General features: G+C 39.1%; 1 protein-coding gene across 1 annotated transcript in view; it reads left to right on the plus strand.

Moving 5' to 3' along the window:
- DYM (dymeclin) overlaps positions 1 to 15,553 on the plus strand; it is a 286,329-nt gene that overhangs the window by 33,591 nt on the left and 237,185 nt on the right. The window contains exons 4-5 of the mRNA XM_081801268.1: positions 3,287 to 3,412; positions 4,800 to 4,942. Of these exons, the coding sequence (XP_081657394.1) occupies positions 3,287 to 3,412; positions 4,800 to 4,942 (269 nt within the window). The remainder of the gene's footprint in view (positions 1 to 3,286; positions 3,413 to 4,799; positions 4,943 to 15,553) is intronic.

The following is a 15,553-nucleotide window of genomic DNA, read 5'->3' on the forward strand; positions in this document are numbered from 1 at the left end:
TCCATAAAAAGTTTAGAGTCACTTTAGGACATTCCTGAAAAAGTTCCTGACTTGACTTTAGGATTAATTTGTGTAGAATTACTATTTTCATGGTATTAAGTCATTCCATTCAGATCATCCTATGTGTCCTTTGTTTTACTGCTGATAAATGGATGCTGGTCAGAAAAATGAATAAAAGATATCCTCTCAATCAGCAGCATCGTGGGTCCTTCATGAAATTCCCTTTATGTTTGCAATGAGTATTCTTTTGTATTATGACCAGGTATTACATGACCTCAACACATTTCTTCCTTTTTTGCTATTCCAAATTACATATGCTTTATATGCTATGCTGATGAGTCTATTCAGGAAGACCCAGTCAGTCATTTCCAATAAAAATCAGAGCATTAAAAGATCCCTGTATCTTGGGGCGCCTGGGTGACTCAGTCAGTTGAGTGTCCTACTCTTGATTTCAGCTCAGGTTATGATCTCAAGGTTGTGAGATTGAGCCCCATGTGGGGCTCCACACTGGGCGTGGAGACTGCTTAAGATTCTGCCTCTCTCTCTCAAAAAAATACAGAAGTTACAAAAAAGAAAAAATCCCTCTGTCTCTGTGTCCATTTATTCATTGAGTGTCTGTTATGTACTAGAGTTGGGAATATAACTAACTAAAAAATGAAAGGATCCCTAGCTAGAAAAGAGACTCATCTTGGGACACCTGGGTGGCTCCGTTGGTTAAGCGTCCAACTCTTGTTTTTGGCTCAGGTCACGATTTCAGCTCAGATCATGATCTCATGGGTCATAACTTGGAGCTCCACTTGCACGTGTGCACATGCTCTCTCTCAAATAAATAAATTTTTTTTTAAAAGATTTTATTTCTTTATTTGACAGAGAGAGAGAGACAGCTAGAGAGGGAACACAAGCAGGGGGAGTGGGAGAGGGAGAAGCAGGCTTCCTCCTCTGCAGGGAGCCCGATGCGGGGCTCGATCCCAGGACCCTGGAATCATGACCTGAGCTGAAGGCAGGCGCTTAACGACTGAGCCACCCAGGAGCCCCTCAAATAAATAAATCTTAAAAAAAAAACAAAACTCGTCTGCATGTAACTGCTTGCCAGTCATGCTTTAGGGCTTAACTTAATGTCACTTTTTCAGAAGAGCTTTACAACCAGAATCCCCTAAATCCTTTCATGGTGTTACTTACTCTTTTTCTTTATGACCCTTTTTGGTGTAATTATTTCTTGAGTTCTCTTTTCTTTACTAAACTGTAAGCTCCATAAAGGCGGGAGCCTTATCTCTTTGTTGATGGATGTGTCTCCAATATGGGGCATAATGCCTGTCTAGATATAGTAAGAATAAGTTCTTTGTAAATATTTGTTGAATGACCTACAAAGTGGAATACAGTGTAATAAACAATTTGATAGAACTTTTATCCATAGACCTATGGAAGCACACAAGGGGGATCACTTAGTTCTGTTTAGGAATTTTGGTGAATGGATTTGTAGCTTGACACGAAAATGTCCTGTTGAGTCACTATTCTTATGTGCTGTCAGCTTTCCCTACCTCCCAACATGAAACCCTCTACCCTTCACTCCTGTACAGCTTTACAGAATTTGGATTTGGGACATAGAATAAGATGTTAAATTATAAATTATAAACCACTGCAGTTGATTCTTTATTATTGATGCAGTAACTGAATATATGATCAAATGTCCTGGAGGTGGTCACCTATCTAGATAGGCTTTACCCTGTAGCAAGATATTTTGTTCTTCAGGATTTGGCTTTAAGCCCTGACCCAGCTAAATGTCTAGCCAATTGACCATAGAGTATGGGCTATATGAGTAAATGATAGCTGTGATGCAAAATCTTTCAGGTGCTAGCAGTCATCATCATTATTATGAAGAATTAATGAATCATGACATGTCATGCTTGTCTTTCATTCAGTTCAAGGAGTAAGAACAAATATAAGAATTGTGTTTTATGTAGTTAATATTTACAACACTAATTATGGAAATTTCAGGAGAGAGAATTGTTCTATGATACTTTTGAAAGTGAGATTTCTGAGTAGAACTGGGATTTATTCATTACATAACAACATCAGTTGCATGGACCGCTTGTGTTTTGTGTATTTTATTTTTAAAAGAGATTTCTATCGGGCACCTGGGTGGCTCAGTTGGTTGGGTGGCTGCCTTTGGCTCAGGTCGTGATCCCAAGGTCCTGGAATCGAGCCCCACATTGGGCACCCTGCTCGGCAGAGAGCCTGCTTCTCCTTCTCCCTCTGCCTGCTGCTCCCACTGCTTGTGCTCTCTCTCGGTCAAATAAATAAATAAAATCTTTCAAAAAAATTCCTTAAAAAAAAAAAATAAAAGAGATTTCTATCAGCAATAAGTCCTTAAAATATCTGGTAGAATTTAAGCTTGCCCAGTTCTAGAATCAAGACATGTTTAATTTGCTTAATGAGCCTCATTTAAGTAGGTGTTAAGTGTTTTTTTGGGGGGGGGCTTTCCATGAGTATTTCAGTGTGTCAAATATTTTGATACTCTTTTGGAGCTGTTACTCTTTTTGCTGTGTTGTTGAGATTTCCACTTTCCTGATCTGTTACTTTTCCCCATGATGATCATGTTAAACTTTTGCAATAACTGAAGATTTCTTGAGCCATTTATTCCTGTTTGTGCTTCCTGCTCAGCCAAAACTTTGTTTCCTTTTTATTTGATCTAAGATTTATTTCTAAAGGGCGGCTGATGATCTTGGGAGAAACTTGCTTAATAAAACAGGTATAATGTGTTCACTGTCCATATTTTGTTGAACATGCAGAGTTGGCCTTGAGGCAGCAGACACTAGAGGTAGAGTTGTTAGGATATGCCGTTGTTCTCGTTGTAAAGTGATTATCACCACGAAAAGGCATTGTTTTCTTCCCTGCACTGGGACTTCTCTTCAGTTTGGCAATCTGCATATTTGGTTCTGCATTATAAATAAACAGAGATGAACATAGAGCTTTAGGGTGGATCTTCCAAGCCGAACACTGCTGGTAACTGTTTCCGTTATACATTAAGAGACTTGTCATTCAGCAGGAGATGGGAACTGGAAAATAGGAAAGTCATGGGATGCCTAACCCAAGTACAAGAGCTAATGGCTGGGAAAGGGCTTCATGTTTTTGCTTGACTTAATTTTTATGTTAAACATATTAGTATTTTTTTTATAACCCAGAAACATGTTGAATATTTAGGTTGAGTTTTTAAATGTATAATTTAGAAAAGAGCAATCCTAATTTCCAAGGGGATCATTATTCTGTTTGTTTCCTATTTCTCCAGAGATATTACATATGAAATCTCAGTAGAAGCTGTATCAACAATGGTGGTTTTCCTTTCTTGCCAACTCTTCCACAAGGAAGTTTTGCGACACAGTATCAGTCACAAGTATTTGATGCGAGGTCGATGGTATGTTCCTGTTTTACATTTTTCTACTTCTTATTGTATAAATCTATATTTCTGGTCTTGTCCTCTAACCTCACTGTTGTCCCAGCTGTCCAGCCAGACATTTCCTTCTGTGATTCTGTCCGCACTCCAAACCCAACACGTAAGGAACCAGATTCTGCTTTCCGATTTAAACTGTCCATCCTCCCTGCCCCTTTCATCTCCACGGCTTTTCACCTTCTCTGGTGGTTTCTTTGTAGAAGTGAAACTTTGAAGTCGTCTTTCTTCTTTTTCTGCAGCATTCTCTATGTCTAAGCACTCATCTTGGCATGCTTGTCCACTGAAATTATTTTCAGTCTTCCCCTTTTCACAGGTCCCTTCGAAACTACCACATCTCCACCCAGTCACCCTGTGTTTGGACTAGTCCAGCAGCCTCTTAGCTGACTGCTCCTACTTTCATTTAGTCATAGATATTTAGTGTGTGTTAACCGCGTTAGGATGGGGGGCTCTGCTCTTCAGTAGCAGCTTACAAGCTCCTAATGGGGGGCTGGAAGTAGATAAAACACACACACACACACACACACACACACGTATCTTCTATTGGCACATTCTTCACAGAACTTGAGAATGTAAAACAATTACAAATAAAGTAGCTTTGATTAAAGTTCTCAGGGAGTGGGAGGAGCTTTGTCTTTTTCACATCCTTCTTGTTGCCGTGGTTATCTATGTGGCACCTTCTTGCTCCCTGGATTGTACCTGTGATACAGTCACAGAATCCTGTAAGGCTGTTTGGAACACATTTGAAAATCACTGGCTATAGAGAAAGAGCCTGAGCTTTGGCTCAGGAGTCTATTACAGAGTTTTCTCTAGATTGTAGGAATTGGTTTATCACTTTAATTTGTGGACACATATCCCTTTTCACTTGTGTTCTCTTCTCCTTTCATTCCATTACTTAAAAGGAAAGAATAAATATATATAATACTTTGTATGCATGCATAAATTGAATAATTTCATGCTTAAAATGTATAGTCTTTTATATTGTTGCTTTTTAATTCTTGCTTTTCCCCACTGATTCTGTGTTATTACCTCCCTTCAAGTACCAGGTACTGAATAATACACTGAATTTATAATATGTCACCTGTTATACAGATTACCAGTAAGGTAACTGGCGCTCAGGAGTTGAAGTTATTTGACCAACAACTATGGCATAGAAACAGGAAAGCCAGAATTCAGCCTCAAGTCTGATCTCAGAGCCCACAGTCTTCACTGTTATGTGACAGTGCTACATTTCTTTGAATTGTGCTAATCCCTTTTTTATTAAAAGATTATATAGATGATATTTATCATTATACAAAATCAGGGGACTTCCATAACTATGAGTTTGATTTTCTTCTTTTTTCTTTTTGTGTAGTCTTCCGTACACCAGCAAACTTGTGAAAACCTTATTGTATAACTTTATCAGACAAGAAAAGCCGCCCCCTCCAGGAGCACAGGTGCTCCCACAGCAGTCGGAGGGGGGAGGACTGCTCTATGGACTTGCGTCAGGAGTAGCAAGTAAGTCTAACCAAATTTTGTCAGTTCTTGGATGCAGATAGAATTTGTCTAATTAGTCATAAGAAATTCTGTCCACTTGGCCACCACTGTTGGCTCTGTGGAGCTGGCTAAATGTGAAATACTGGAAGTAATTTAAAATATTTTTTCCATTTAGTGCTGTGATTGATGCAGTGAAATGTATGCAAATAATTGTTTACCTGTGAGACACCATTTTTCAAGAATAATGTTTGTAAATATGCATATCGCATGAATTTTAGCTGTACACAATAAATGCGGTTAAGCTCTTGGAAACTTTTTACTGCTTGTGCTTTGAGGAAATCATGCTATTTTAGAGGCTTTATTGGTTAGGATCTTACATGACTAATTAGGTGTAGTTTTCTTGTTATACGTTTCATTTGCTCAGCAACAAATTAGCACATTTTGAAGAGTTTTTTATTAAATTCTGAAGCACATATGTGGGTTTTATCAGATTGGAAGCAGATTGCATTCACTGCAGAAAATCCTTTCCCAGCTGACAGTAAAGCCTCGTTTCTGCTTCACGGTGTTGGACATGAAGACACGAGGAGTGGCAAGGGTTAGCCCTGGCTCTCCCTGGTGTTAGTGTGGCGGACCCGCGTCACGCGAAGTCCTAGAAACTGAACTTTTGCTTTCTTCTGAAGGAGAAACAAAAAGCAGCCTGGTACTTTGGCAGTTGTAGGGTCTGCACGGGCGCTCTTACTAAGCTAGCAGTACGCGCCGTACCACATACTGCACAGGTGGGCTATTTGAAGGAATGCTACCCGGAGCCGAGTTCCACAGTGAAATTATGGCTGTGGCGTGCTCGCCACACTCAGGGAGGAACATCAGTATGATGGGAAAATGTAGTCCAGTCCTGTTTGATAATGGATCGGGTAGTGCGTCTTAGGAACGTCTTTGGGTTAAGAGACCTCTGTTGACTTTTGGAATTGATCTGTGGGCCAGGCTTTCTAGATTTGCCTTCCCCTGATTTCTTTTAATATGATGGATTGAACACATTTGTGGTCCCTCATCGCTTTGTCTTCGGTGCTGAGCAGGCTCCCCAGAATGCCAGGCCTGCAGAGGTTCGTGCTCTGATTTGCCCTTGTTTCAGTTGAGGAGGCTGTGTCCCAGGCTTGTGCATCCGCGGCCTCTGAAGGCAGCACAGCCGTGGCTGCTTTCGTCCCATGGGAAGGCTTCATTAATCCATCAGTATTTTCTTTTTTGATCATTAAACTGGAATAAGGATATAAAGCTAAGTATTTTCCAGTATTTCAAGATGGTTGAAGATTTTTTCTTAAGGATTTTTATTTATTTGAGAGAGCGAGAGTGCATGAGCAGCGGGGAGTGGCAGGGGCAGAGGGAGAAGCAGACTCCCCGCAGAGCAAGGAGCCCGATGGGGGACTCGATCCCAGGACCCTGGGATCATGACCTGGGCCGAAGGCAGATGCTTAACCGACTGGGCCGCCCAGACGCCCCTGGTTGAAGATTTGTGGGAGGAGATAGTATAAGTTCATTAACTGCTTTCTTTCAAACAATGGCAATACTTTGCACTTTTTTTTTTTTTTTAAAGATTTTATTTATTTATTTGAGAGAGAGAATGAGATAGAGAATGAGATAGAGCATGAGAGCGGGGAGGGTCAGAGGGAGAAGCAGACTCCCTGCTGAGCAGAGAGCCCGATGTGGGACTCGATCCCGGGACTCCAGGATCATGACCTGAGCCGAAGGCAGTCGCTTAACCAACTGAGCCACCCAGGCGTCCCTGCACTTTTTTTTTTAAAGGACAAACATAGATTCATGCATTGTGTTTAGTTTTTCTTAGAGTTATGTGTCATCAGAAGAATGTCCATTATGGTAATGTGGTATCATCAGTACCAGGTGCCAAAGAACTTTTAAACTTTAGATCTGTCCCACCTAGTTAGCAGTGTATCAGAAGGAAGTCCCTTAATTTTCCTAGCTTCCAGTTTTTTTGTCTATTGAATGAGGTCAGGATTGCTAAGATTATTTCCATATAATTTCCAATGATTTTATGGCTTTTTCCCTTACCATTAAAAAATTTAATATTCAGAGTCTGGGGGAGGTGGTGGTGAAAAAGATTTAATATTAGCTAAGGACATGAAAATGGACTTACGGGGGCACCTGGATGGCTCAGTCAGTTAAGTATCTGACCATGACCGGGTCATGGTCTCGGGGTCCTGGGATCGAGCCCTGTGTGTCTCGCTCTGTGCTCAGTGGGAAGTCTGACTGTCCTCCCTCTGCCACTTCCCTGCCTTGTGCTCTCTCTTTCTCTTCAGTAAATAATTAAAAATCTTAAAAAATAAAAATAAATAAAATGGACTTAAGATTTTTAGTGAACTATAGTCACAAGACATTTTATATAGCTTCTTACATCTTCATAAAACTATTCATATAAAGGTATAAATCAGGATAAGAGTGATTTTTCATTATTTTACAGTATGCGACTCAAACAGCAAAAGAATGTTCTCTTCTAAAGCACAGCTATGTATTATTGGGGCGGGAGGAAAAGTGGTCATGTAATGTTGAATTAAGTCACATTCTGTGAAAGTCAATCAGGTTGACAAGGAAATTTAACTTCAGTTGTGTGATCACTTTTGAAGATCTTTTGGTTGGTAGTTAAGGAATTTTCTTACTTTAATATTGGCTTGAGAAGAAATATGATTTGGAAGCTCCTACTGAAAAAAAAAATGCCAAAGCCAAATGTAAATTATAAACTCTTTTGGATTATATTTATTTTCATTGGGATTGCGTTTTTTCTGGAAACTCAGTAGAAAGCATTTCTTTTCATAGCAGTATATGTGTGGTACGTGTTGCTTGAATAATTTCCTTTGAAACAGAGTGCCTTATTTTGAAAACCTTTCTAGTTTTGGATAGTGAAGTTTCGTTGGCACTGGCAGAGGAAGAAAAGCTTCCTCGTGCTAGGTGAGTAGTGAACCACACATCTGGACCCTCCCAGGCGTTAGGCAAGGCCTTCTCCAGTTTATTCTCACTTTTTCAGATGTATTTCTGGTTGAATATTCTACTGTTTGTTGCCCAGACTCTAGTAAGAACTCTGTTACTCTTCACATGCCTGATGCTCTCCCCCTTTCATGTCTTTCCTTGGATTATCTCTTTCATTTAGAATCCTATTTCCTCCTCTCTGACTTTTTTCTGCTGGTCCATCCATGAAGGGCCATCTCAAGTACCACCTTCTCCATGAAGACTTCCTTTTCTCTCCTAGCCAGGTGTGCTCTTTCCCTGTGGCATACTTAACTTGGCTTTGCGTTACGATTACTGTGTACAAACCTCATTCTCCATACCTGGCCTCTACATACAATACAATGAAAACTAACATGTGGATAACACTTGAGAGTTTATAGAGCACTTTTCATGTATTTCACTTGGTTCTTGTAGCAACCTTGTCAAATACGTGGTTTTACCTTTCTATAATACGACTGATGAAGAGATGTTCCTAGTTATGATTTTTCTAAGATCACCTAGGAAAGATGTGATGTTGGTTTGCACTTGAGCTCAGTTCCTTTGACTCTTCACCTTTGTTTCTGGTCCTCTCTCATCATAACCTGAGTCCTGAGTGTGTCAGCTGGTGCTTGACTTAATGTGAGCATGTTCACTGCTGTCTCCAGCAGAGCACCTTACATCTGGACTGTCAGTAAATACTTGCTGTATGTACTGAAATAGCAAACACTAATAACTTGTCTACACTCTAGATAGAGTGAACTCGGTTTATAATAACACATCTATCATTTATTGAATGCCTTCTGTTTTCTAGTCACTTTAGTAGCGAACTTAATACATGATTTCACCTGCTCTTTATTTTTATTTTTTTAAACATTTTATTGTGGCAAATTTCAAAGATGGATAAAAGTAGAGAGAGTGGTAGAATGACCACCTATCCGTAACCCATCTTTAAGAATTATCAACATTGTGCTATTTTTTCCCTTATTTATTATAACAAAAAAAACAAAAATACTTTATTTGGAATTAAGTTCATATGTATATGAAAGTTCCAGAAATAAAAGTATTACAAGAAATTATATACCTTTTCCAGGTTGATTTATTGTTACCATTTTATCCTGTTAGTTTTGTGTCTGTATCCCTTCCCTCCTCTTTCATTCTACACACACACACACACACACACACATAATTTTTTTTTAACCATTTGAGGGTAAGTTACATGCATCATGGCCCTTTATCTCTAAATACTTGAATGTGTATTTCCTGAAAGGGGACATCTCTTACACAACCACAGCACACTTATGAACTTCAGTAAATTTAATATTCAACTACCCTTAGGAACAGTTGTTTATTTCTTTGTCAGCAAAAATAAAGAAATGGAGATTTCCTCTGCATTTTAAAATCTACTTTTTTTAATATAGTATCATTTTTGTTGCACCAAAATTGCATTTTTACAATTAGGTGTTCTTGTAACTAGGCTGCTGTCAGTTTATCTATCCTAGACTAGCTGTTACACCAGGCAGCACATCCCCTGCCCCTTTCTGGTTATTTTTGGTCCCGCAGTATGTGGTGAGTGCTTGCATGATGTTTGAATAGAAAGTATTAAAAGAATGAGGAATTATTAATATATTTTAATGACCCCTAGAAAGTTTTTTTTTTTACAGTTAATGAGAATAATGAAAATTACTTGTATGGATTTTGTTCTTTTTTTTTTAAAGATTTTATTTACTTTTTAACAGAGAGAGAAACAGCGAGAGAGGGAACACAAGCAGGGAGAGTGGGAGAGGGAGAAGCAGGCTTCCCGCCCAGCAGGGAGCCCGATGTGGGACTCGATCCCAGGACCCTGGGATCATGACCTGAGCCAAAGGCAGACGCTTAACGACTGAGCCACCCAGGCGCCCCCTGGATTTTGTTCTTTAAAAAAAAAATTGTTTTCACATGCGTCAGGTGTGGTTTACGTCTTTCACTGGAAGTGGTTAGGATCAATTATACATTAATATCTTACTTTACCTGGGAGAACCTGTAATACATACCAACAAGCCTCTTCATAATTTTGCAGTATAAGAAAAAGTGGTTTCCTTCCTCTTTATAGCTTTTAAGTTTAGATGTATTTCTCTAAGATGCTGGCCAAACGGAAAAAGAACCAATTGATACGTCACTTTACTGTTTAGGAAAGAGTGCTACAGTTTTTTTTTTTTAAGATTTTATTTATTTATTTGTCAGAGAGAGAGACAGAACACAAGCAGGGGGAGAGGGAGAGGGAGAGGGAGAAGCAGGCTCCCCGCTGAGCAAGGAGCCCGACGTGGGACTCGATCCCAGGACCCTGGGATCATGACCTGAGCCGAAGGCAGCCGCTTAACCCACTGAGCCACCCAGGCGTCCCGAGTGCTACAGTTTTAATCCATGTGGTATTTTGTAATGAATTGTAGAATTCCAAGATTAGGAGAAATGAGGATAAAGGTCATGTAGTGGCTTCCTAACATTAGCGATCCACTCGGCATACTTTAAAAAAAAAGGCACATGCGTGTGCTTACACCTTGGAATTTCTGAGTCATTACACCTGTGCTTGGGCTGGGTCATATACATTTTCAGTAAACATTCTAGAAGATTCTGGTATAGCTGGTCCATTTCAGCACACTCGCTTGGTCCAGGTCCCTCTCCAGTGCTTGGATCTGTTTCGCTGTGGGCCCATCATTGCAGATAGTCGAGCCAGTACTGTTGGCTGAGCAACATCTTGTGAGGCAACTCTGATGGTTTCAGCTGACCGTCTCCTCTTGTATTATCTTGAGTTTTCTTTTTGTTGCTCTCTTCATTGTTTTCTGTTGCCGTATGAGTTTATCCAGTTTCTCCTGAAGTGTGGCCGTTACTACAGTACTCCAGCACGGAATGGATCAGAGCCCTAAACCCCCTGATTCTGGACACTGCATTTTAAAAAACTAATCTAGACTGAAATCTCACTCTTTTGGCAGATAATATTCAGTTATTAATGAATTTTTGTTAGCTTTCATCATCTCATCTTTTTTATACCTGCAGTTTTATGTCCTGTCTTCCCCCTTCAGTTTTATACATACAACGTTCAGTGTATGTCAAATATGGTTTTGTTAGGTATGGTGTCATCCATAATTTCAGCCAAAGATAAGATGTGCACTTATTTTCAGCCCTGGATCATCATTAAACAGAGGTTTGGGACTTCCTCCTTTATTCAGGATTATGTCCTTGTCACCATATTGAGACCGGATGGACGCGTTGTGATTCCTTTGTGGAAAGCAGGCTGTTTCTGTAAAATAACAAAATTAACGTATCGAGGGGTTTTGTGACTTTTCTACAGAGACTAGATTTCATTTCCTGGAATCCCAGAGAGGATTAGCGGTGAGGGAAGTATAGCTGGTTTTTCCCAGGTGGCAGATGTTAGAGTTCATGAGGATTCCCAGTTTCCCCTGACTTGTAGGACTTACCCCCAAGGATCTTCATGAGCTCGTAGCCCCCCAGTGGCAGGAGGTGCTGGCCAGGCCTCTTGCAAGTTCACACCAGGGCCCTTGGATTACACCACAGGCACCTCTCCGTGGACTTCTCTCGCATTCCTGGAAGTCCTTGTGGATAAGGGGAGATTTCCACAGGTTGATATTGAGACTCAGATGATTTGGGATGGGAGTCCCAGCTTAGTATGGATCTTAGACAAATTCTTTAACTCTCATTATCCTACTTTATAAAGCTGATAAACAAGACTATTTTCTACCAGGTTATTGTGAAGAATAAATGAGATTTTGTATATAAAATCATTCTAAAACTATACACCGTCTATCCTCATGTAAATAACTTTTTCTTTAACCTGCATTGAAGCTCTGCTGCTTCTTGTTAAAATCAAAATAACTTAAAAGAAAATAAATGTAATTAGATGAAGTGAGTGATCAGAAAATCTCTGATAAACTTACCTAAGATAGTTTAAAAATTTAAGGGAATATCTTTTTGGTCTGTTCAGACTTTAAAATTTATGTAAAAAATGTTTTGAAACACCAGCGATGTTTTTGCTCTTTCTCCAACTGGCTTTTCATTTTATGTGGTGCAAAATTTGGCCAATGCCAGTCAGAAAGGAAAATTTGATTGTTAAATAGATACTGCCCACAAGGGATTTCTCCTTGCTTCCTAAATGAACTTGCCGTGACAACAATTGCTATTTCTTATTCACTAATTTAACTGAAAGAATTATATTTTCTTTTTGATAGTTTGTTTATGAAATTAGCCAAAGATTTTAATACAAAAAGACTTGATGCTGACCTAACCTGAATTGTAATAAATATTTAAAACGTTCAACTAATCAAAGATATCAGTAGTATTGGTAGTCTTAGTTATAGCTTGTAAAGCAATTGATACTTAATTCTTTACTCTGTAAGCGTATCAACTCCCCTGTTAAGGATGTTCTGCAAAGCAAATGACCGAAGACCCTTACCTCTCTGATCTGTGATGTGATGGAACAGGGTGTGTGGTGGTAACAAATAGACCACCTTGCTATAACAAAATACTACAGCCTGGATGGCTTGAACAATATTTATCTATTTCTTTCAGTACCAGAGGCTGGAAAAATCTAAGAACAAGGTGCTGGCAGATTTAGCTCTTGGTGAGGGCCCTTAACCTGGCTTGCAGATGGTCAAGCTGTATTTTCACATGGAGGAGAGAGAAAGCTCTAGTGTCTCTTCCTCTTCTTATAAGGGCATTAATCCCAACATGGGGGCTCTACCCTCATGACCTCATCTAGACCTAATCACCTCCCAAAGGCCTCACCTCTGTTACTATCACATTGTGGGGGGCTTTGGTATATGAATTTTAGGGGGGCATTCAGTTCATAGTAGGTATTAAGTAGGTCATCCTGGAATTCCCCTCACTGAAATTCTGTGTGGGAGGCCACTGGTCTCTTGTGGGTTGATAGCTAAGGCATCTTTCAGTGCCAGTCATTCTTTGTTTTAAAACCATAGTCCTGCTTATGGTGTGGCCAAAGCAGATCACTCACAGCCTGTCCCAACCTCACAAATGTGTTTGTGTGTGTGTGTGTGTGTGTTTAAAGGGCATTCCAGAATGTATAAGGAGCCCCTCCAAAAATAATTCTGTGATTGAAACAGATTATTTTTGGGTACCTGGCTGTCTCAGTCAGTAGAGCATGTGACCCTTGATCTTGGGGTTGTAAATTCAAGCTCCACTTCCGGTATAGAGATTACTTAAAAATGAAATCCTAACAACAACCAGAAACAAATTGTTTTCTTTTCTGATTTTGGAAGCTGCCATTTACATTGACCTTTGGAGGGACTGGCTCTAGATTTTGATAATTGCAATTACAGAAGAGGAGCAAGTGTGAGGCTGGCTGTTGGTATCAGGCTGACTTGGAACTGAATGTCAGTCTTGCAGTCTATCAGCTAGGTGTTCTTGGGCTGTTTAACCTTTTAGTGACTCAGGTTAGTCATGATAAAATGAGGATAATGCCTTCTTCTGTAGGGCTACTGAGGCGATCAAATGAGCAAAAGTGTAGGAAAGAGCCAGGTACCTAGCACCAGGCACCTAAGATTATTACACAAAAATGGTCATGACTAGATAATGAGTATTACATAGTAATATTTAAAAGATAACTTTTGTTTAAAAAATTGTTTTGGAAAAAGCCAGTGATTTTATAGTGATTTAGAAGTTTACTCAGATTTCTAATGTAAATAAATTATGAAAATATCTGCTATTTGGTTTGTTTTTTTTTTTTAAAGATTTTATTTATTTATTTGACAGAGAGAGACACAGTGAGAGAGGGAACACAAGCAGGGGGAGTGGGAGAGGGAGAAGCAGGCTTCCTGCCGAGCAGGGAGCCTGATGCAGGGCTCGATCCCAGGACCCCGGGATCATGACCTGAGCCGAAGGCAGACGCTTAACGACTGAGCCACCCAGGCGCCCCTGCTATTTGGTTTTTTAATAGAGACTTCAGATAGTCACTAAAAGAATTAGTGGTTATGTTGAATATTTAATATTGTGAGAAAGAAAAACATAACATTTATTTAGTTTTTCTTTTGATGCTATCCTTCTTTGACCTTGTCTTTTCTTATATTTTCAAGCTTTTTAATGCCCCTGATGCCTAAAAAAAAAAAAAAGAGTAAAGCAAGGAAGGGTTGACCTTGAAATTTCGTACATTTTTTTCTTTATAAGACAAAGCTGTAATGTGATTATAACTGAGTATTTAATGTTTTAAAGAGCCAACCCTAATTAAATGTGTTCTGCCAAACTGCGCTTTCCATCACAAGTACTGAGGTTTTACACAATAACTTCTGATATATGGCTTTTCCATTTGAATGAGCCATCAAAAATGTTTTTTTTTTCCTTTGCGGTGGTGGGTGTCCCAGCCAAATTATAAGGCCAAAGCCGTGATTATTTGTTTAGGCAAATGCTGTAGTAGAGAAATTAATAAAGTAAAATTTGAAGATTAAAACTCCTATCTGTCCCGATTACTTTTATTGAGAAAGTTATTGAATTCATTACGAAAGGTATGCTATGCGGTAGTTGTAATTTGTTTTATGTGATGGTTATTTTTCTGTTCAGTTTTGGCTTTTTCTGGGCTGACTCACTGAGAGAAAGAAAAACTACAGTAAGAGAAAAAGTATGTGACACGCAGAAACAGGCATAGTTGTGAAAACATTTCTAATTAAAGCACTTTGAACTTTCAGAAAAAGAAAGTGCTTTATAAACAATAATTATATTCTCAGTTCATTTTTACTTGGAATGATTTGGGAGATTTTATATACCAGGTGAAAGGATGGCTTTTTCCTCCTCTATTTTCAGGGCTGAACTAATTTTGTGACTTATAAAATAGAGTTAATATCATTTTGCTGGTTCCTTGGAGAGGTTCCTTGCAGGGATACACGGAGCATTTAGATTAGTATCTGCTACCCAAAATGCCTCCAAAATGCCTGTATTTAGTTGTAGAGCAGTAACATAAGCTATTTCACTTTTATTTATTTATTTATTTATTTTTAATTTTTTTTATTTATTTATTCATGAGAGACAGAGAGAGAGAGAAGCCGGCTCCCAAATAGCAGGGAGCCCGATGCGGGACTCGATCCCAGGACCCTGGGATCATGACCTGAGCCGAAGGCAGACGCTTAACCATCTGAGCCACCCAGGTGCCCGCTATTTCACTTTTAATTGTTCCCTGAAAAAAGTGTTATTTCAGATTTTAGACTTTTCAAAAGCTGTTTACTAAATGATATTGATTGGAAGTAATATAGTGTCAAAGTAACAGTTTTGACTTCTCTTTTATCCTCATAATTTGCTGACAGCCACTCCTCAGGCAGTTTCCAGAAATGGCTTTGAAAGTCAGTATGCCAGCCCTCTATGCTCATTTCCTTCTCAGCAGATTGAAAGGGAAGATTGAGGCCTCTTTCATGCTACAAATAGTTGGGAAACAAATTCATTCATAGTCACCAGGAAAATTATAGAATAAAGCAGTCAATTTCAGATGAAATCCTAGGAATAAATTTCTAAGGCTTGCTATATGTGTTGTTTATTAGGCACTGATTTAATCTGTTTTTAAGACTTCTGTGACATAATTTATTGTATTGTGGAATTTTAAAATATGAAAGATTAAAAAATAAGAATATTAAAATTGTGGAATTCCAGTTT

Source organism: Leptonychotes weddellii, chromosome 13 (assembly GCF_054177405.1).
Source record: "Leptonychotes weddellii isolate Sample4059 chromosome 13, ASM5417740v2, whole genome shotgun sequence".
NCBI lineage: Eukaryota > Metazoa > Chordata > Mammalia > Carnivora > Phocidae > Leptonychotes > Leptonychotes weddellii.